At 33.4% G+C, this 23,165-nt stretch overlaps 2 protein-coding genes across 3 annotated transcripts; both read right to left on the reverse strand.

Annotated features, from left to right (window-relative positions):
- Window positions 1-1,796: 1,796 nt before the first annotated feature.
- On the reverse strand, window positions 1,797-13,456 carry LOC141684817 (chromatin remodeling protein EBS-like). Of its 2 annotated transcripts, XM_074489946.1 has the most exons (8): window positions 12,184-13,456; window positions 12,023-12,091; window positions 11,668-11,717; window positions 7,875-8,012; window positions 3,784-4,126; window positions 3,624-3,692; window positions 3,214-3,322; window positions 1,797-2,064 (listed from the first exon to the last, which is right to left on the reverse strand). In XM_074489946.1, the coding sequence occupies exons 5-7, from the start codon at window positions 4,107-4,109 to the stop codon at window positions 3,241-3,243; spliced, it is 477 nt and encodes a 158-aa protein (XP_074346047.1). In that variant the 5' UTR covers window positions 4,110-4,126; window positions 7,875-8,012; window positions 11,668-11,717; window positions 12,023-12,091; window positions 12,184-13,456; the 3' UTR covers window positions 1,797-2,064; window positions 3,214-3,240. The 2 variants fall into 2 exon arrangements, with proteins under 2 accessions (XP_074346047.1, XP_074346046.1); XM_074489945.1 differs by lacking the exons at window positions 7,875-8,012; window positions 11,668-11,717; window positions 12,023-12,091; window positions 12,184-13,456 and adding an exon at window positions 4,565-4,915.
- On the reverse strand, window positions 11,639-13,283 carry LOC141685877 (chromatin remodeling protein EBS-like). Its single transcript, XM_074490954.1, has 5 exons — window positions 13,196-13,283; window positions 12,429-12,535; window positions 12,184-12,326; window positions 12,023-12,091; window positions 11,639-11,717 (listed from the first exon to the last, which is right to left on the reverse strand). Exons 1-5 carry the CDS (start codon window positions 13,281-13,283, stop codon window positions 11,639-11,641), a joined length of 486 nt encoding a protein of 161 aa, XP_074347055.1.
- Window positions 13,457-23,165: the final 9,709 nt, after the last annotated feature.

The following is a 23,165-nucleotide window of genomic DNA, read 5'->3' on the forward strand; positions in this document are numbered from 1 at the left end:
TTATAAATATATTTTCGCGATTTGCAGTTGCGATTTTGTAATTTTTAAAAATTTTAAACTGGTTCAATATGCAAATAAGGGATTATTAAATTTTTTATCTGCAATCAAACTACATACGTTTCGCGAAATGTGATTCAGTTGCGAGCGGTTAATACGGTAGAGATGGGGGTGAGCTGAAAAATTTAAACGAAACCGAAACCAAACCAAAACGGTAAAAATTGATAGAAATCGAATCGATTATAACCAAACCGAGTTAAAGTCAAAAAACCAAAAAAACGAAACCGATATTAATAGCTCGGTTCGATTTTGGAGTTGAATCGAATCGAAGAAACCGAAACCAAATCGATTATTAAAATACATTAATATATATTTATATTATATATAAAGTTTTATATATAAAATAAATAAATAAATATATAATGAAAAAATTAGCGAGTTGTACTAGCTTTGGCCCGATTTGTACTAGTTGGGCATGTCCCAAGTCCGCCGATATCAAGAAAATTACGGAGTCCCGGAGCTTGGAAGTAGCTCTTGGTAAACTACCATTTTAAATAAAATGTTTTACTTGGCGTCTTGGACAAAACTAACATAGTTTATCTTTTTTTGATCTTTACTCACTCTCAGTGCTGTGCATGGCTTAAAGAAAAATATAAATACAACATAAATTTCTCATTCTGCTATACATTGCCACTGCCAAGTACTTAGGGACGTGATGAATGCAAACAGAGAGGGGGAGGTGAGGAAAAGTGTCTATTAAATACACTTTTTTTTATTTTAGTTTTAATAATTTATCGCTTGCCGGTTTTGAAATCGAAACCAAATCGATTGTAATCGAACCGGTATTTTTGAAACCGAAGGCGGTGATTCGGTTGCGGTTGTCATTTCCGATTTTCAAAACCGAAGATTTTCGGTTTCGGTTCTGGTTATATCAAAAAACTGAATCAAATCGAACCGTGCTCTCCCTATATCGAGCGGTTCGTCTATACACCTTTACTCTCGTAGGAGATAACTAGCACTGACGTTGCTATGAACTAACTTCACTGCCAGATCTACATTGATACAAAAAATCCGAGTTACAAAAGCATTCAACATCATCCAGCATCCACAAATAGATCTCAACACTGGATCCTCTCCCAGATAATCAAACCAATCGAATCATCAATCTGGTGACGCTAGCATTATGAGGTTTAGGCTCTAAAACGGAACTTAGTAGCACAATTATACACTTCCTTGTTCAAACCAAAAGTCACGATATATCATACGAACGATCACAACTGATCAGTAACATTATAAACTGTTGACCCAGAGATACTATAGAACAATGAAAAATATAATTACTCATTCTCAACTGTTCTGATGCATCCAATAAAGAATGTAGGAACTAGGAATAGGAATTGAAGGAGAATCTGAATATGAGAAGTTTTATAGAAAAATCTTTATTGATCAGCCCCTCAGATGCTTACATTGCTGGGATATTTACAGCTCCCAGAAGCTAAAACTCGGACTAGTTAATTACGTAAATTTCTAGTACCACAGCCTAAATTGAGACTAATACTCCTGGAAACCACTACAACTGCTGAATTAAAAAATAGCCCCAACTCAGATCATCAAGAATGTTCCAGAATCTGCATCACCTTCATTTTCGCCAAGCATTCACAAATTTATCATTTCATAATTAAAATTATTAAGGTAGATCTTCAATCGGTAATCTTTCTCTTGCAAAAATAAGCAGAAACGAAAATGAAATACATGAAAGACGCTTGACTGAATGCTCAATGACAAAGCTATAGCCTATATCAAAAAAAGTTTCAATTTTTTTATTAAATTGAACTCCTTGTTCTTTCTTTGCAAAAACCACCAGCAATATCTTAAAATCTTTCACAAGTGCCTAGCTTTCAACAAAATAAAGTCAGGCAATTGAGGAACAACACCAACCTAAGCAGCAAGATATAGTTACAGTCACTCATTTAAGAAACAAAATTTTAAAAAAACCAGCTGCTTCTTCCAACCACTTTGGCCAAAGCTGTCCAACGGCAGTCGTATCCTTGAGCATTAGCAGGCAACCTGTACAGATTCAGACACATACTTAGACAAACTACACAAATGGGTATATTCAGGATTGAATTTTCTTCAATTTGAACATGTAATCCTCAAGATTTTACTATGGGTCCACTATTCAACATTGCGTTTCAATCCTAGTGGTCACTTGCTGACCAAGGGGTAAGTTTTGTAAATGGCAAAATGTGTATTACTGATATTCTTTTACCAAATCAACCAAAAAGAAAATAGACAAAAGACAAAATGGAGGTCCAACACTTATTAACTGTTCTTCACTAGAATTTATAACCCTTAGTATCAGTAGAACAGATAATGAAATATAACATATGATATTAAGTCCGTGGTTGAAAAAGATGACTGGAAATCATAGATTAATATTAATGTCAATGACAGGTTGACAAATTTAAGTTCTACACACACAATTTCTATATCAATATCACTAAACTATGTAACGGAAGAATTTTACAATCAGAACATCATTTATTAACCCCAAAGATTACAGGGGTTTTAAAAATTAATAAGCTAGCACAAGTCCTGAGATCCTATATGAGATATTCCAAGTTATGGTATCATAGAAGTTTTAGGTGTCCAAAGGTGTGCTACTTGTATACATCACATTCCCATTAAAGATAAAAGCATTTTGCAAAACCTCTTAACCAAACACTTCCACCATTTATTGACCTCTGTTTCCAGATAAATAGATGTAGGTTTATACGAGTATATCTATAAGACAGTTTTGAAAATGCATGTACTATCTTAACAAAATGAAGCACATTTATTTCGTTCTTATAGCTAATTATGTAAAAACAGATATAATTTTATAAAAATACTACAGATAATAAATTTTTATGTAATCCTTACTAAGAAAACCACAGATTAGATCTTTTACAGAAAATGCAATCTGAACTCAGGACAAAGAAAATACAAACCGGATGAACATCAACATGGTAGTGCAACAAGTTTTGCACAAAGAATAATTCCAATTTCCAAATTTATCATGCTTAAAGTTACATCTAAAATGCGTACTAATAGAATCGTGAAACTATTTTGTGTGAGATTTATATAATTAAATAGAACACAAACTGGCTTACACAGCAGAAAAGAAAGAGGCACACAAAAGTAACGGTAGGAGCAAAATAGACAGAGTTCTCTGACCTGGCCAGGACAGTCCTTCCCATTTTTTCAAGGAGAACATTCATCACATACATAGTTACTTGACCACTTTTCCTGTGCATTGGTAATTTTCACACAGCGAGGATGAAACCTACAAGGAGCACATAAAACAAAGTTAGTAGAAGAGAAAAACTTCTACAGAAGTCTTTGATATCAAGTTCTTTAAAAGCGACTCCGTAAACATGCATCAAGAAATAACAACAGTTATTCTTTAAAGCTAGCACATAGGGAGAAGTAGGCTTCATCTAGGCATTTTTCTCCTAAATTCATTATTACTATAGATAGTGTTGCAAGTATGCTCCAGAGGAATTTTCTTCTCCAACTAATAGTAATGAAGATGGTGGCATACATACAAGAAAATTGACATAATTTACAAAATTAGATGTTCATACCGGTCTCTGCATTCATCACACTGTATCATAATATCATCTGGATTGTAAGGCATCTCGCACTTGCAGTACCTTCAGTTTAAAAAAGCAAAAAGGTAATGATATTTGTCGTCATACAATCAAACATATATTTAACAATCAGAAAGAGTGACACATTACTCACACTGAAACATAAGTTTTTGTGAATTCCTTAGCGCTAGCTTGGTACTCGAAACGAGTGTAGTAATCCGCAGCACCTACAACTTCAAGCTTGGTATATTCCTTGATCGAGTGCACAATGCACTTTCCTTCAATTGTGTTGGTACTCTGAAAGTCATAGTGATCAGACAAAAACAATTCCTTGGCCCCATGAAATTGTTTTCTCCCACCACTTGCCTCCTCCGGCCAATAGTACCATCTCACCGTAACCATAAAGTTACCTTTGATATCAGTTCCAAATTTTTCGACACGAGCAATATAAGGTCGGTTGTCGGGTTCAGGTGATTTCATGAGCACCCAATCTCCGGCTATAAAACATCAGCAAAAATATTAATGCACGTAATAACTAATAACATATAACTATTTCCATTACACCATATAATCAGTCCTTCAATGCATAGCATTAACAAATATGGGCATTTCCATTACCAAAAAAATCACCTAAAGTAACTCAACAATATGATAAAAAAAATTCAATTACTCAACTTGGTGTAATTTGAATTAAAGATCTACCGATTAATATTGCTATAAAGGTTCTTCATATATTCCTAAAACAAATATGGCATACAACATAAAATTCATAAACAAAATAAAATTCAAGTTGAACTGGTTTATCAATGTCCGGCTAGCCTTTAGCTAAAGGATAAAAATCAATCTTTAAACACACAAACACAAGCTCGATGCCTCTATAGGTAAGATATTTGCATTTAATCAGATATAGACACACACACACACAAACACATTACCCTTAACAATTTCTCCGGTTCCTTGGATTGTGCAAGAATCACGGTAATGTTTTCGCTTTCTAGTATTTGACATCGAAAGTTTTGCCATCAGTCTTCAAAATACAGTGGTGTGTGTAATTGATAAAATTTGAAGGTGTAATATCAGAATGAAATGTCTGTGGAGCAACTAAAAATACTAATAAAGCGTGAAGATGGGTTAACTATAATCTGCGAGAGGAATCGAGAGCCTAGGTGAACTTCCAGATTGATCCGTAAACCCTAGTTTTTGGGGTTAAGTATGTAGAAAATAAAACTAAAAAGCAGAATAAAGCGCAGTCACAGACACACAACACACTCATGTTCACAATATAAGCTAGTGAAAGAAACAAATCGCAAAAATACGAAAAGCCCTTTTTAAGAACAATAAAAGATTTAGAAGTAATAATTTGATACCATTTCAGTGTAGTGGTACTTTGTATCCGTTGCAGGCAAGAAAAAGTAAAAAAAATGTACAAATACAATCCGAGAAATAACAATTCAAATCAGATTTTTGACTATTAAATTATACTGACAGGATTAATCTCGATTTAATACATTGAATCTCATATACGGTGTCTATAATGTATTGAAGAGCATAATTTTAAAAAATTAGTATCTTTATCCTCTCCAATACACATTGATATTGTATTCCCTTTCTGTGCTTTTACGCTGGCCTCTTCGATTACATTCCTTTCTTGGGTTCACTAGAAATGTCATCTCTCTCTTCCTATCCGATATCAACCATCAAACCCTGTCGGATAGAAGCCTACCTACTCGGCTCATCTGTTTGCCCGAGTTAGACCGCTAGCATCTTACCTTACATCAAAAGTCCCTACCCCCACCTTTCTCTAGCCCGTCACGAGCAATCGAATGAGTTTTGGGAAATGTGAAAGAAAAGAAGATAGATGCCCGGTGTCTCATTCAAGCTTTAGGCTTGTTCGGAAAGAGACTTCAAGTTTCGATTAGAGAACTCTTCTCCGCAATTAAGGCCTCAAAAGCGCCTTAAAAACATCTCAACTGATCGCGAGACCGATCGGAAGGGCGCTGAATTCTTCATCTCCAACTCAGTCGATCTCCGGTTGACCCTATTGAATAGCCTTCCTTGAAAGCCCCTTCGCTCATCAGTAAAGTGCATACAATAAGTCAAGAGCTCTTCCGCGCATTTTTTTATGGTTTCAACAAATAAACTTGGTCCACGCTAAACCCTTGGGGTGGTAGAACTAATCAATTGAGTAAGAGGCTGTAACCTTAAGAGTAATGGCGAGGGTCAGACTTGGGGCCAATCATAAATATTTATGCACATGCATTTTCGTCAACTAGATAATCAACCCAAGTCACTACACAAAGAAAGAAAAATACAACAGTTTTACAACCCGAATTGCTGTACGATCTGAAGCAGCGAGATAACGAGGCAAATTCTCTTGAGGCATGTACAGAAGGGTCTTTAGATCTTCTCAAGAGACTCTCACAGTAGTATGACCTAGTCTATTTCTACGAAAACATGCTATAAACTTCTCTGAATCTAGCTTATGTGGGTTCAATTTTCTTGTGTAATAGATGAATGAATTTTTAGAAAGTCGTTAGCATGAAGCTGAGTTTTAGCCTCCAATGGCTGAAGTTGTGCAAGCTCTGGTCCGATTGTTGGAAAGGACAAGCGTACCAAAAAGACGATGTAGTGAGAAATTAGTCTTATATCAGAACACCTGATCATAAACATTCTAAATGTCTATTAACTATGTAGACAACAATCCTCAAGAATACAACAACAAATTTGTCATGGACAGGGGGTACATTATTGAAACTGTGTCACGATCACTATCCGCTAGTATTCACAATATTAATGATGACGGTTTCAGAAGATGCAAGTTTGGGAATTTTTTTTAAATAAGTATACATAATATGACTTCCTTGTGGAAATTTTATTGTATCTCCATCATACTTTGAGTTTGGAAATATTACTGTTCACTATCTGCTCCAAGTTACTTAAACATCTAAGTATTTGTAGTGTGGTTACTTATCAATATACGACATCAGATGCACACGAAACAACGTGCGAGTACAATATCAGATGCACGTGATCCAACCAACTGCATTTATTGTGCCGTGTTGCAAATGGATTGTAATTTGTTGCATGTATATATTTACTGTCAAGATACACATAAAGCACAAACCGGAAACTTTAAAAGTGCCACAAAGTGAATAAGACAATTACTATATCTCCCACATAGGGCACAAAGGGAATACAACAATACCAATGGATTCTAATTGTCAAATTCAAAACTCTTAAAATGTTGTAAAGTGAACAAGTCAATACCATTCTCCCTCAAAGGAAATATGACAATACAATGGATTGTCATTTGTTACATGTATAACCTTCCTCCCTGACTTGACTTTCCTGGCTACCAAGCCAGTATAAGTTAACGGTAAGATTAAAATATAGTACGAATTCGAAAATCACAAAATTTACAAATAGCAAATGTTACAATTGAAACACTTAAACTTCTGTATAGTAAACAAGGCCATATCAACAGGTCAATTGTCATAAACACTTGTTGATTGTTATTTTAACATTACCTGTTAGTTTAATCAACCTCTTATAAGAAAAGATGGCAACACACATCTCCCATAAAAAGAAGGGGTTATATTTAATGTTACATGTTAGTTGCACATATTGCACCATCAAACACTTCATGCCTTCAATTACTCCGTCCTCGGCAAATAATTTACGTTACTTGCAAAATTAAACGATGATACATTTCTTCAATTCAATACTAGATATAAGATAAAGAAGGATTAAATACACAGACAAGATTATGATTATAAGTTAATTAGTGTGATATATAAATTCTATATTTACAAAAGTTGGAGCATAGAAATAAATAAATTATACACATACAGTGTGCATATTTGATAATAAAACAAATTCATGCATCGACTTATTTCAACCAAACTTTAACCCTTGCTCAAAAAGTGTAAGGGGATTAGTACTCGGGCAAGAACTATTTCGTTGGTCAAAAGTATTTAGTCAACGATCAAGAGTATTATTCTATCAAGGTAGAGCTTTAACTGATATTTTGTTTATGCAAAACTGAAAAAAATTAAAACATGAATGCAGCTCGACTATATGAATGCTCAGGGACCAGCTATCTGAAGAATAATTTAAAAAATTCAATTAAATTGCTGATTCTTTCTTTGCACAATTACTGCTTGCCAAAAATAGTCACCATCAAAGTTTGAAACACTTCTACAATGCATAGTAAAAACAAATACTTAATTGCTGAAGAACACCAACCTAAATTGCTAGAAATAGTCCAATATAAAAGTCATTCAGTTGAGTGAACAAAATTGTAGAAGAAACCAGCTGCTTCTTCCAACCACTTGGGCCGTAGTTATCCAACCACAGTAATGTTCTTCAACTTTTGCAGGCCACCTGTACAAATTCAAATGCATACTTAGACAAAATCTATAAACGGGCATATTCAGCATTGAATTTCAGCAATTTAAACATGTAATTTGTGTATTGGAATCCTAGAAAAGTTACTAAAGTCAACAATTCAACATTGCGAACTAGTGGTCATTTGGTGACCAAGGGTAAGTTTTGTTAGAAGGCAAAATGTATGATATCGATATTCTTGTACCAAATCATCCAAAAAGAAAATAGAAAAAAGAAAGGTCCAACACTAATCAACTGTTCTTCACTTAAATAAACAATCATTAGTATCAGTAGAACATCAACGAATAATTTAATATTACATATGATATTAAGTTTGTCGTCCAAAAAAGCAAATGCAAATAATAAATTGATATAATGTCAATGAAAGATTGCCAAGTTTCAGTTCTGTGCAAGTAATATCTACATTATTATAACTAAACTATGTAATGGAAGAACAATACAATCAGAACAGCATTTATTAACACCCAATATCACAGCGTTGTTTAAAGTTAATAGGCTAAAGTTAAAAGGCTAGCACAAGTCCTGATCTTATTTGAGATAATCCAAATTCCGGTATCATAGAAGTTTTAGGTATCAAGTAGAGAAAGGTGTGCCACTTAGTAGTTTGTACACATCACATTCACATTAAAGATATATATAATTGGAGTAAGGGAGTTTTGGTTGTTTGGTCGTCAAGGGTAAATGAGTAACTAACTAAGTATGTGATAAGAAATAAAGAACGCTACTGTTACCAGGTAGAAAGAAAGAACAGGCAGTATCATAAACAATGCAATATACTTTAGGAATAATGCATGTTTAGTCAAACTTAATTTATGTAAACATATAACAAATAAAAAAATTAAAAATAATATTATCTTACTCAAAATGGAGATAAAAAGATCTTAAACAAAATTCAATAAAATTAAAATTTAATTACGACAATATTTTAGAAATTATCAAAAAAACAAATAAATTAGGAAAAAAATACATGTATTATCGATTTGTAAATACATCACATGGGTATAAAGCTGGTTCACATTAAAGACAAAAAGCAATTTGCAAAACCTCTTGCACCCACCAGTTCACTGTTTAGTGACCTCTGTTTCCAGGTTAAAACACGTTGGTCATAGGAGTAAAGCTAAAACATTCACTTCCCAAAATCAATGTACTATCTTAATAAAATTAGTCACATCCATTTCATTCCTTCTGATTATGTAACCCATATCATAGTATAAGGAACTACAGATCACAGCTTATTATGTAATACCTACCATGCATGACTTAAGGAAAAAAAATATAAATCAGATTGTTCACAGAAAATGCAATGTGAACCAAGGAAACTATAAAATGGATGAGTGCAATGACTTTTGGACAAAAGAACATTTGCCAGTTTCAAAATTTACTCATCCATAAAAGTTATGTCTCAAATACAGATCAATAAAAATCTATTTTAATATTATAAATGTTGTGCTGCATTTAGAATATTAAATAGAAAACAAACTAGCTTACACAAAATAATTAAGAGTTAAATGCATTTTGTGTACTTGAACTATACACAATCTGCATTTTGTGTACATAAACTATTAATTGTCCAATTTGTGTATATGTACTATTATATTTTGTGCAATTGGTGTACCACCATTAATTTGCATAGAAAACAAACTAGCTTACATAAAGTAATTAAGAGTTAAATGCATTTTTTGTACTTGAACTATACACAATCTGCACTTTGTGTACATAAACTATTAATTGTCCACTTTGTGTGTATGTACTATTAAATTTTGTGCAATTGGTACCATCGTTAATTTGCATAGACAACAAACTAGCTTACACAGAATAATTAAGTGTTAAATGCATTTTTGTGTACTTGAACTATACACAGTCTGCACTTTGTGTACATAAACTATTAATTATCCAATTTTTGTATATGTACTATTAAATTTTGTGCAATTGGTGTACCACCGTTAATTTGCACTCTGTTAGAAATAGTAAGAATGTTCGGGGGAAAATTGTCATTATATATATGATTTGTGTATGCACCTACATTCATGTTGTAGTTTATAAATTTTAGTTTGAATATAGAATCAAGAGTTAGGATCCAATATTTAATTAAGGAAATTTAAACCAAAATGATATATTTGAAGCCAAAACTATTGCAATGTTTATTTGTTCGCTTGTGAAAATAATTATTTTTAATTACATCAACCTTAAAATAAAATTGAAAAGACAAAAAGATTATTTGAGTACTTATTTTATAATTTACGTAAGAATAAATTTTCCACTACAAAATATAAATATTTGAATACAAAACAGAAAAATCAATATAATAAAAATCTGTTATAATTTCATAACAATTAAATATTGAATTATTGTAAAAGAAATAGGAATTATTTATTATTTCCAAAGAAAATTTCTTCTACACCCTCCTTCACATCCACAGAGTAACCACATCTCCGCCGACCAACACCAATGAATTCACTGAAGGTGATTATCTCTAATCCATTTAACGAGGATACTAAATGTATCTATATGTAGTTTGAAGGCAAGAACCAATAAAGAGCTAGTTACACTCACCTTCTTCCTGTACCCCATTTCTACCGGAACACACAACACACACAAACACACACATATATATAACTAGTGATATATTCCTATTATTTGTTTAAAAAATAATTGATATTTAAGAGAAGACCTGCTCCTAACATTTATAAAGGAAAAAACTTTTAAGAAAATAATATTGTATTAACAGGGTTCAGAAAAATTTACGGCAATATATAAATCAATGAATATGTATAGTATAAATAAACAATGTAAACAATGTGCAGGAACCTTAAATTATAGGTACAAAAGAGGCAAAATAGACAAAAAGTTCCCTCACTGGCCACTGGCCAGGAGAGTCCTTCCTAGGGGGTGTACAGACGAACCGCTCAACCGCATCTAATCGCTCAACCGCTCGTAACCGAACCGCATTTTGCGGATAATCGCGAAACGCAGGTTGGCTGTGGATTTAAATTTTAAAAACCGCTCATTCGCGGTTTGGATGCGGTTTTAAATTCTTGAAAATTGCAACTGCAACCGCAACTCGCAACATATATTTATAATAAAATATACTTCCAAAAATGTAGTTAATATCATATAAATTAATAAGTATACACATTTATTAACTAATCTTAGGTTAATGTTAAGATTTCGTTCATAAGATTCAGAATCATTATAAAATATATAACCAAACAAATGGAAAATGTAATTAACATGTAATTTTTTTTATCTTTTTCTTTTTTCTTTTCTCTCGCCTCCATATTTTTGTATGTTTTTAATATCCTTGCTCCACACGGAGCACTAGTTTGTATTTTATTTTTGAATGTAAATTCACATAACTTCAACTTGAATTTATTAATATTCCAAATTTATTTTTTTGCAAATTATTAATTATTTTAAAATAAATGGTTGAACCGCAAACCGATCCACAATAACCGCAAATTCGCAACCGCAATTGACGCGGTTAACCGCAACTGCGGTTGCGGATGACAATTTTCTAAAACCGCTCTTCGCGGTTTGGTTCGACTTTTACCCCAAAACCGATCCGATCCGAACCGCGTACACCCCTAGTCCTTCCCATCTTGTTAAGAACATTCATCACACAGATACTTACTCAGTTGCCGTGCTTGTGCAGTAGTCATATTCACACAGCCAGGATGAAACCTACAAGGAGCACATCAAACAAAATTAGCATATTTTAGAAACTTCTGTGAAAGTCATAGGTATCAAGTTGTTAAAAGTGACTCTTTAAATACGCATAATGAGATAATAATATTTACTCCTATTATTTAAAGATAGCTCATGGTAGAAGAAGACTTCATCTTGAAATTTTTCTTTTAAATTCAACTTCAGTATAGATAGGGTTGCAAGTATGCTCCTCAAGATATCAATTCTCTAACTATTAAAAATGAACATATGGCATATTCACAAGGGAATTGATGTAAATTATATAATATAGATGCTCGTACCATGTTTTGCAGCCATCAGACTGCATCATCAACCAATCCGGATTGTAAGGCATCTCGCATTTACAGTAGCTGCAATTTTTAAAATGCAAAAAAGTGATAACCCATGTCTTCCAATAATCAAACATATATTTAACAATCAGGAAGAGTGACACAGTACTTACACTGGAACACGATGGGGCGTGACTTCATTAGTACCAACTCTGTACCCGAATCGAGAGTAGTAATCCCCAGGGCCTATATTTTCCAGCTTGGTGTAGTCCAGGAACGAGTGAAGAATGCACTTCCCCTCAATTTTGTTAGCACTCTGAGTTTCAAAGTGATCAGACAAAAGCAATTCCTTGGCGCCATGAAATTGTTTCCTCCAAAGACTTGACTCCTCTGGTCTGCAGTACTACCTCAGTTTAACCATAAGGTCACCTTCTATATCAGTTTCTAGTTTTTCTAGTTTTTCGAAAAGAGCGACAGAGGGTTGTTTATCAGGTTGAGATGATCTTATGAGTACACAATCTCCAGCTACAGAAAATCAGCAAAATCATTGATATACTGTATTAACTAGTAACACAATACCTTTTGCATTATGCCATTTGATCAGTCCCTAAATACATAGAAACACTTATACATGTATAGGCATTTTCATCACCAAGAATTCACTTAAAGTAAATTAACAATATGATATTAACTTTTTAACAACTCAATTCAGTGTAGTTTAAAGTATAAATGTACCAACAGATATTGCCACAAAGGATCCTCATATATCCCTAAAATAAAAAATCGCATACACCATGAATATGTAAAGGAAAAAAAAAGTGCCTGTTAAACTGATTAATCGACGTCGAACTATCTATCCTTAAGCTTCGTCTCTTTCGAAACAGGGATCTCAGGTGTAGAACTACATATTTTCAAATTGTTTCTTTTGAAAAAATGAAATAGATCATAAAAAAAATGTTGGATTACGATTAAATCAACAACCAATATCCCATCCTCAAGATCATAAAATCAAATTAAATCTCTAAACACACAAGCCATCGTCAAGATCATAAAATCAAATTAAATCTCTAAACACACAAGCACGCGCGATGCCTCTACATGTAAGATCTGTGCATCTACACAGACATTACAGATCTTTGCATTTACACAGATACAGACAAACACAGACACACACACACACATCACCCCTCACAATTTCGCTGCTTCCACTAATTTTGTAAAAATCTGTGTTCTGTTTTCGCTTTCTATTATCTGACATTGAAAGATTGCCCATCTGTCTTCGAAATACAGTGGTGTATGTAATTGACAAAATTTGAAGGCGCAATATTTAAATAAAATGTCTACGGAGCAATTACAAATATTAGTGAAGGCCTGAAGATAGGGTATATATAATCTGCGAGAGGAACCGAGAGTCTAGGTAAACTTCTAGATTATTCCTTAAACCGGAGGATTTGGGATTAAGTATATGGAAAAAAAATGTAAAACGTAGAATATACACATATATTCAAAACAATTAGCTAGTCGAAAAAAAAAATAGTAAAAATACTAAACGCCTTTCTTAAAGAAAATCAAAGCTTAATAGTAACAATTCGAATTCCATTCTAGCATACTTTGTAACCGTTGCGGAAAGAAAAAGTAATTATGTAGATATACAAACCGATAAATATTGATTTGATTCGGATTTTGTTATAGATTATACTGAAATTACTAATCTCAATTCAATACATTGAATATGATATACGATGTCTATAGTATTTTGAAGAGTATAACTAAAAAAGTACTAACTTCATTCTTTCTAATACACAACGATTTTGTAGTCGGGCATGATGCACATTCATTTTCACTATAAAATCCACCAAAGATACCACACAAAGAAAAGAACACAACTCAAATGGCTGTATAATCTCAAGTCAGAGAGATAACTAGGCACATTCCCTTAAGGCATGGGTCAATAGGTCTCTAGATTTTCCCAAGAGATTTACACAAACAGAACTATGCATGTACAAAAATCAGGTTACATTACAAAGTACAAACTACTGATTTGGATTACAATATCATTACCCCTCCTTCAGAGCCTTAAAATAATACCAGGACAATTTCAACCCAGTCTATATCGTGTATATGCAAGAGCACCAAGTTTTAAAATGGGATCAAAACACAGAGTCAATCAGGTTAAATCAAGAACTACCCATCTTCAAAAACCTTAAATTAATACCTAAACATATTCATCACTGTCTTAAATGCATGTAAAGTAAACATATTCATCACTTAAATGGTATTTGCTGAAACAAATAATCTGACAACCAGGTGAAATAAGTTTTGAAATTGAGAAAATGGGCTTTGCTTGAACATGAAACAGTAGTGATCGTGTGATTTTAAACATATAATGTAGAGAGAATATAATATAGTTAATAATGAAACTGAACCTCTTGGTCTTTGACAATATCCAACCCAAACAGAACTGCTTATACTTCTGCAATCAGGCAAATTGCACCATGTTTGCCCAGATTTAACACCGTGAATTTCGTAAGCAAATCCCCATTGTCCGTAATGGCACACAATAAAAATAACTCAAACTGATGGAGAAATAGGTAACGCTGTGCACAGTTTGAAAATGGAGAGAAAATATAAGAAGAGAAAAATAATTTTACTATTATTCTTCGGACTCACCAGATTTTTGTTGAGAGAAGAAATAATCGGAATTGAAAATTTTCTATAATTTTATACGAAACTTTTTTTCAAAAAATGAGAAGATTTGTAAAGATTTTCTCACATTTTCTTCTACTATTTCTCTTCTATTCTTTTTTTCTCCCATCTCTTCTCTTCTCTCCTGAAAATTCTCAAAGTTTTTACTTTCTCCCGCCGGTTTTTACTTCTGTCTATAATTAGTAGCACTTTTTAATTTTTAATTGTCAAATTGTCTAAAGTTTGACCACAATTTACGTATAGTTTTGGTCGTTAGTCGATTTGGTCGATTATAGTAATATTTAAAATAAAATACTCATAAATAGAAAAATATTTATAACAGAATTAATATGTCTAATGATTTTTGTTATATTAAAGACGAAATAATGAAAATTTGGTTGGTAGTCGATCTGGTCACCGTAATTATAGTAATATTTAAAATAAAATACTCTCATAAATAGATAAATATTCATAACATAATTATAATATATTTAATGATTTTCGTTAAAACAAGATAATATATAAAATTTACCAGACCAGGCTAAAAAAATTATACTATTATACTAAATACAAAACAATGATAATTTATGGTAGTGGTCACCGTAATATTTAAAGTAAAACTTTCGTATAAATAGATAAATATTTATAACATAATTATAATATGTCTAATGATTTTTGTTAAAACAAAATAATATACAAAATTCACCCGGCCGGACTAAACAAAATTATACTATTGATCTAATTTATAATAAAAAAATTTAAAATTACATATTGTTAGTTGAATTTGAAGAATCGACCTAAAATAAAATAATAAATATTTTTGATCCCACTAAAAATATTATATTATTGGACCAGACTATAACAAAATAAAAATTTGAAAGAAAATTTGTGTAATAAATATAATGTCATCAAACTAAAACAAAATAATACATATTATCCATTCGGTCTAAAATAAAATAATAATCACCTCGGGCTAAAGTAAAATTAAACAAAATAGTAAGTATAATTAGCTGGATTTGGTTGATATAACGGGCCTCAAGCTAACATAATTTATTTGTCATTGACACATACAATTTTACCATTGATTTGGGTTTAAACATATTAAAATAACATAAATCTGAATATAGTTAGTTGGATTTGGTCGGTTTTTGGTTGGTTAACAGACTAATGACAATTCTTATATTATTGATCTCAGCTAAAATTTACCTTTTAATTAAATATAATAATTTTTCGCTAACACGCCGATATATATCAATAAAAATATAAACTTCAATCATTACATTATTTTTTAAAATTGTAGTATCACTAACTTATATAGTGTATATTAATAAGTATTACCAAATCAGAGTAAAGTTCTATGGAGTCCACCTTTTAATTGGAGTCATCGGAGTTCATTCATTAACTGCAAATAAAATATCTTCTAAAACGTGTTATCTTGCAAAACATGTTTCACAAATATCATTACTTCAATAAAATCATGCAAATATCATATATTTACAGGTACAATATGTATGTTATATAACATGAAGATTTATATTGTACCTTCCATCACATGCTCCCTTATGAAGTGGTACCTAATGCTGATGTGCTTTGTCATTGAGTGCTGAACTGGATTACCTGTCATAGCAATAGCACTTTGATTATCACAGTAAATAGGTATTTTAGAATATGTTAACCCATAATCCATGAACTGATTCTTCATCCAAAAAATTTGTGCACAACAGCTTCCTGCAACAATGTACTCTGTCTCTGCAGTTGATGTGGAAATTGACTTTTGTTTCTTGCTAAACCAAGAAACTAACCTGCCTCCAAGAAATTGGCAGCTTCCACTTGTGCTTTTCATGTCAATTTTGCACCCTGCAAAATCTGCATCTGAGTAACCTATTAGCTTAAAGTCTGATTCCCTAGGATACCACAATCCCAGATCAGCTATACCCTTAAGGTACTTGAAAATTCTTTTCACAGCTGTTAAGTGAGGCTCTCTTGGATCTGCTTGAAATCTTGCACAAAGACGGGTATCATACATAATATCAAGTCTACTTGCAGTTAGATAGAGTGGTGAGCCAATCATATCTCTATAATCAGTAATATCTACTGATGTACCAGTATCCTTATCCAATTTTGTTGCAGTGGCCATAGGAGAGGATGCACTTGAACAGTCTTGCATTCCAAATTTCTTCAACAAATTTCTGGTGTACTTAGATTGACAAATAAAAGTTCCTTCTTCATTCTGCTTGACTTGAAGGCCCAGAAAATAGCTAAGTTCTCCCATCATACTCATTTGATATCTTGACTCATCAGACTTTATGATCAGTATTTACAGATATTACTATCTTTATGTAATCTGTGCTTAAATTGAAATTTACCTAAGTGTCGATTGTTGTCTGATGTGAATTTCTAAACTCTGACAGTGATATGAATGTTTCTGTGACTATTCAATCCAATGAGTATAATTGTTCTAGATGTTAACCTAGTAGTCTCTAATATACCTAAGATCCCATGTTTGAAGTAATTGTTTATGTGGAAATCTTTTGAAATAAGCAAATTATGATATTGAGCTTGGATAGGTTTACTTTGTGTATCTTATTACTAAGTCACAAACTAGAATATTGCTTCTTATCTGTTAAGTTCTGATGTTGGTAAATCTTATGGATGTACTAAGTGCTGATAAGCCTCACTTATCAAAAGAAAAAGTAAAGAAGAGAAATACATATCAGGTACTCCTTTGAGATCTAGAGAAAAATGTATGTGGAAGGGAAGACCCAAGTGCATTGCTGGTATTAAGTAATATACATTAGAAAAGCAAAATAAAATTTTCTTGGTGACTTTTCATATTCTCTGATTACTGGAGAAATACTCTGATAACAGCATAAATTCTGATAAGCAGTCGTGACTCACTTACACTGAGAAGCCACTGTAAAAAGGAATTTCAAAAGATGCATAAAATGAGCACAAAACAGTTGAGGTGGACTCATGCATGAACTCATTCTATAGTAGACTTCAGACTAATGACATATTTTGAGCAAAGTTCTTAGTTATGCCTTATTTCTAAGATGTACTGAAGTGAATTAGACTTTACTCTTTGTCTGATATTTAGCTTAATGCACACACTTACACTCCATATGAATGATGAAAATTACTGTGGTGATCAATGTTGTTTTATATGAACAGTTTAAGTGTCAGTTGCATAAATTCTGAGGACAAGTTCTGATGGAAGTTCTGATGATTAAGTTCTACGGTAACCATATCAGTATTTGTGTGAAGAATTACAGGAACAAACATTCACTTTTTGAGTAAAGAAGCCATATTCTGATGACTTTTAAATTCTGATAATAATCAAGTTCCGATGCTTACGTGGCAGTATTTATTTCCTTGATTTATTTTTGGGTCAATACTTGAACGGTTATATTTTATCAGAATATTGGTTTAAGTGAGATAAAGACAGTAATAATCATTTGTTTAGTGGGAACAATTTTTTTTTGAAAAACTGCATGTGCATAGTAATCATTACTTATTTCCCGTGCCCATTAACTTTTGTCTTAATTACTGCATGGCTGACAGGTGTATAGTCTGTTCCACTTCTCAATAACTGCTGTCAAGTGGAGCGTATAAGTAAAAGAGATAAAATATTTTAAAAATCTTTTACTTACATTTCTTTCAATACTCTCTCTCTTTTTCTTATTTTCTCATATTCTCTGACGATTTTCTATCCAGACATTTTATCAAACACCTTTCAGGCACTCTAAATTTTCACTCATTTTCAATGGCACCCAAGGATATAATCTTTAATGGAGCAAGGTTCGTCCCCAACAACTACGCTGCCATTCTCACTAAGAGTGAAGCTCCTTCGGAACTTCATTTTATACAGGATTTCTTATCTCATAGTGAAATTGGGTTCGCTTTGACGCAACCATCCAGTTTATCTGGAAATCAAGTTCTGACGTTTTGGCAAACGGGACTTTATGATGATGGTGGTAAGCATGGGACTCCAAGCATCGTGTTTACAGCAAAGGTGGTTGAGTATGTTGTTACTCCGGCCACAGTTCGAAAAGCTCTAAACCTACCTGAAAACTGTCAATTCAGTTCTGTTGTTGAGGAGCCATTGCTACAACAAATGATGGCTAATTTAGGTTATGAGGAGAGTTTGGCAAAGTTGGGCCAACTTAAACGCCCACATATTCGAAGAGAATGAAGCTTTTTCTTCGATTGCATCACGAAGACGTTTGCCAACAAGTGCTCAAATTTTGATGTCATTCCCATTCTGACACAACAAATTGGGTATGCACTCTTAAACCAGTCTCATTTTAATTATGGCAAAGACTGTGTTATGTTTTATACGAGATAGGATGCATGAGGACAGGAATGTAGTTTACTTTGCTAGGTTTTGTCAGTTAATCTACAGTTACTGTACATCAGATGAACAACAACTAGCAAGTAATCACATAGAACCGTTTGGATTAGCTAAGAGGGCTTTTACTGATCTCTTAACTGCTGACAACAAGAAGGGAGTTTTGAGACCCATTATAATTCCTTTATCAGTAAAGCAAGCTCTGGTAAATGCTGATTATGAAACCTACTCATTGCTATATCCTGATGTCCAACCCACCAACACACAACAGCCATCAGAACCAACCATTAATCAAATACAGCAACCACAGCCATCAACACATAATCAAGTGAATCCTTCTCCTTCTAGAGCAAAGAGGACTAAGACAGTACCTCAAGCATAGCAAAAAAGAAGGAAGATAATTTTAAGAGATGAGTCTGATGATGAGGCACAGGTTCAACCATCAGAACCTGTTGCTGAAGTAGCTGAGAAGGTCTCTTCTCATAAAGCTCAAGAAACTGGGAGTTCTAGGCCCTTAAAAAGGCTTAGAAAGCTAAACTCTTATGATCAAGCTCCCAGAGTCTCTCCATCAGCTAAGAGACTTAAAAAGCAAAGAGCAAGGAGGGCTGTAGAATCATCAATCTCTGAAGAAGGAATGGAAGCAGCAGCTGAGGAAGGAGGTCAGGAATCTCTGATCTCAAAAGACCCAATTGTGATTAAATCTCTTCCCACTACTGAACCAGACTTTACTGAAGCTCACAAATCTCCTATTCAAGAGCCAGAGAATACTCAAGAACATATGCCTACACCTCCAGTGTCTCCTATCATTGATCAAGTACATGCTGATAATCCAGGTACAAGTGCTGAAATAGATATTCACAACTTGAATATGCCTGAGGTTCTGTACTTGGAAGCTCCAACCATTCCTCAACAAACTCCACCAACAACTCCACTGCTAGATGTTGATGTCAATACAGATGAATCTTCTATTGCTTCACATACAATTATTCTATCACAAGATGCTGATACTGAAGATTCTGCAAGTTCTGTTGAAATAAATATTGAAAGTACTGGTGAAGCTGCTACAAATGAAAATGCTGATGTAGCTGGTCCTTCAGGACATGCACCTCTATAAACAGTTGATAAAGCTGATTTGATTAAAAAGTTTGTGAGAGAGGATGCACCTGTACCTTAGAGTGAAACCTCCAGAGGAAAAGAATGGATCAAGGAGTGGAACAAAGTTGATTTTGTTCCTACTGCAAATATTCTTGCTGAGCACCTGGCTAAAGCTGATGAGATGCTGATGAATGATGACTTCAAAGCACAGCTTAGAGGTACTGCATTGAGTACCAGGAACCCTCAAGGTCAACACTCAATAACTCAAGCCAAGGTGAACAAAATTCAAGAAACACTGATTCAGCAAGACATGAATGTCAAATTGGACAAGAAAAGGTTTTTTAAGCCGACCTTTGACCGCATTGAGTATATAGAAAAGACTTAAGAAAAGCAGCAAGCTCAACTATCTGATATTTTAAAGAATCAAGCTGCTTAACAAGACCAACTCAATGAAATCCAAAAATCTGTGGAATTGCTTGTCTCCCTGCTTCTACCAGATGATGCCAAAAAGGAGGAGAAAGTGATTAAGTCCAAATGCAAAACTGATCAACCACTGAAGGGTGAGGATGACGATAATGAAGACCAGGGAAACTCTGAAAGGAGTAGAGGTCTAGGTCAAGGCAGGGGTTCTTTATCAAGCAAAGCCAGAACTACAAGTCAAAGAACAAGTTCTGATGCTGGGAGAGGAACAAGTTCTGATACTGGTAAAAGGATAAGTTCTAATGAACAAACTCTGAAACTTGATGAAGGGATCTCCAAAAGGCTGTTCCTAAAGGATAATCCAGACATGGATTTTGAAAGCCTGAAGGAAGAAGAGATTAGACTGAAAGCTGAAAATGACATATCTAAGTCAAAGTCTAAAGCTCAAGTCATTGCAAAGAAACCACCTAAGCCTAAGGGCATTGTGATCAAAGAGAGGACAGATACTGAGGGATCTAAGGCTATGTCCAAATCACAGGTGGAAGTTGATCCTAGATTCAAGGGTAAGGCAAAAGTTGATGAACCTGTAAAGATATATATACCAACTATGGATCTGGAAGCAAAATCTGATGAAGATACAAGTCTAATTTTGATGAAGAAAAGCAATATTCAAGCAACCTCTGACAGAGCTCAAGTTGTCTTGACATCAGAAGAAAAGGAAACCTCTGACATTGCTCATGTTAAACCTTCAAAAATTCTACTACCTGGATTTACTAAAGCTCAACAATCTGCTCAACCTATGAAGACTTCAACAAATGTTTTTAAGGGTAGATTGCTCCAAGGGAAGGAGCTAGAGATAAAACAGGACTGGGTAATGCTGATGAGAAAAGAGTAAACAACTCTACCTTAGATCCTACATCTCTTTCTGAACCAGGAGTAGGGACAACTCCAGAAAGATTAAATCAATTGGAATCTGTACAGATGGTTTACAATTCCAAGCTGAAAGAAGACATAATGCTTTATTTTATGACAGATGGGAGAGTATTCCAGATAAGAAAGGATGCAATTCGGTTGAAGTATTATGAAGAACTGCAACATGTTTTATTTCTACTTCAAGTGAAGAACAGGTCAACAGATGGTGCTTCCAGTTACTTAAAATCTGATATTCAAAGGCAGAAGAAACTTTACTTTGTAAAGTCTGACAGACCATACTATCCAAAGTACAGAGCTCACAATGGTGAATTAGTTGAGATTAAGCATAATACCGCCAAGATCACTACATTTCTGGGTATTAAGGGTGTTGAATTTAATCTGGAGTCTGACAAAGCTTATCTGATCAAACTGGATCAGGAAATAAGGAAAGCAAAGATTAATGATCTCAGGGCTGCTATCTTTCAGACATGAGAAGATACAGTTGAACTTAAAGATGCTAAAAGGAGGATGATAAATGAACTTGAATATGCTAAGAGAACTCTTTTGAAGAACTATCTCAGAACAACTCTTGACATTCAAGAGTTCACAAACTGAAGCCAAGTCAAGGACTACAACTGTTAAATTTTGAAGAATATACAGGCTAAAGCTGATATCAGACTTTAAGGATGGTAAAAGCTACAAGGACTGTGAGTTGTAGTTATTTAGTCAAATTCTCATATGCATTTGTACTTAATGTTTTTGACATCATCAAATATCTATTGAACTTGTATATTATGCTAATTTACAAGTTGGGGGAAATTGTTAGATATATTTGTGATGTCATGTCTAATAATGATTTATGTTTAGTTTTCAAATCTTGACTAACAGGATAAATCAGGACTTAACTGGAAATCAGTACTTATACTGAAGTCAGATTTTAAGATATCAGAACTTAAGATATCAGAAGATATTCATCAGGAGATAATATCAGGACTTAAGAAGACTTTCAGATAAGGAAGGCGACTGATTGAAAGGAAAGAAGATCAAGACTAAAATAAGAAGAGATATGCATGGAGAAGAATTCTATGAGGAATAGAAGACTTGGAGGAAAAGATAACTAATTGATATATTTTAGGATACAGAATCATATTCGATATCAATTAGAAGATTATCTTGTAACTGTGTGGTATATAAACATAGCATAGGGTTTACACTATAAGTGTTATCTTTATCGAGAATATTATTCATTGTAACCCTAGCAGCTCTCGTGATATTTGTTCATCACTGAGAGAGAACGGTTCCATTGCAATACTGTTTTATTAATAAGATTATTTTGTGTTACATACTTGTGTTCTTAATTTGATTTGATTGTACTATACACTATATTCAACCCCCTTCTACAGTGTGTGTGACCTAACATAAAAATTTACATAATTAAAACCAAAGAAATCCTCCCACTTGCCATCTACCTGCGCTATAACAACAAACCTAACAGTCTGTAAGGGGACACTAAAAACACTCTTCCACGCTATGCACCTAAGGATTGCCATCTTTTTTCTTAACAACCAAAGATTAGATCAAACAGAATAGATGAGCTACAGAGCTCATCAAGTAACTAAACTATCAATTATAACAATTAATCTTGGTAGTAAAAGTCTAATTAACCATCCTAACTTAGTTTTGATGTGATTTAGG

This window comes from Apium graveolens, chromosome 9, assembly GCF_009905375.1.
Source record: "Apium graveolens cultivar Ventura chromosome 9, ASM990537v1, whole genome shotgun sequence".
NCBI lineage: Eukaryota > Viridiplantae > Streptophyta > Magnoliopsida > Apiales > Apiaceae > Apium > Apium graveolens.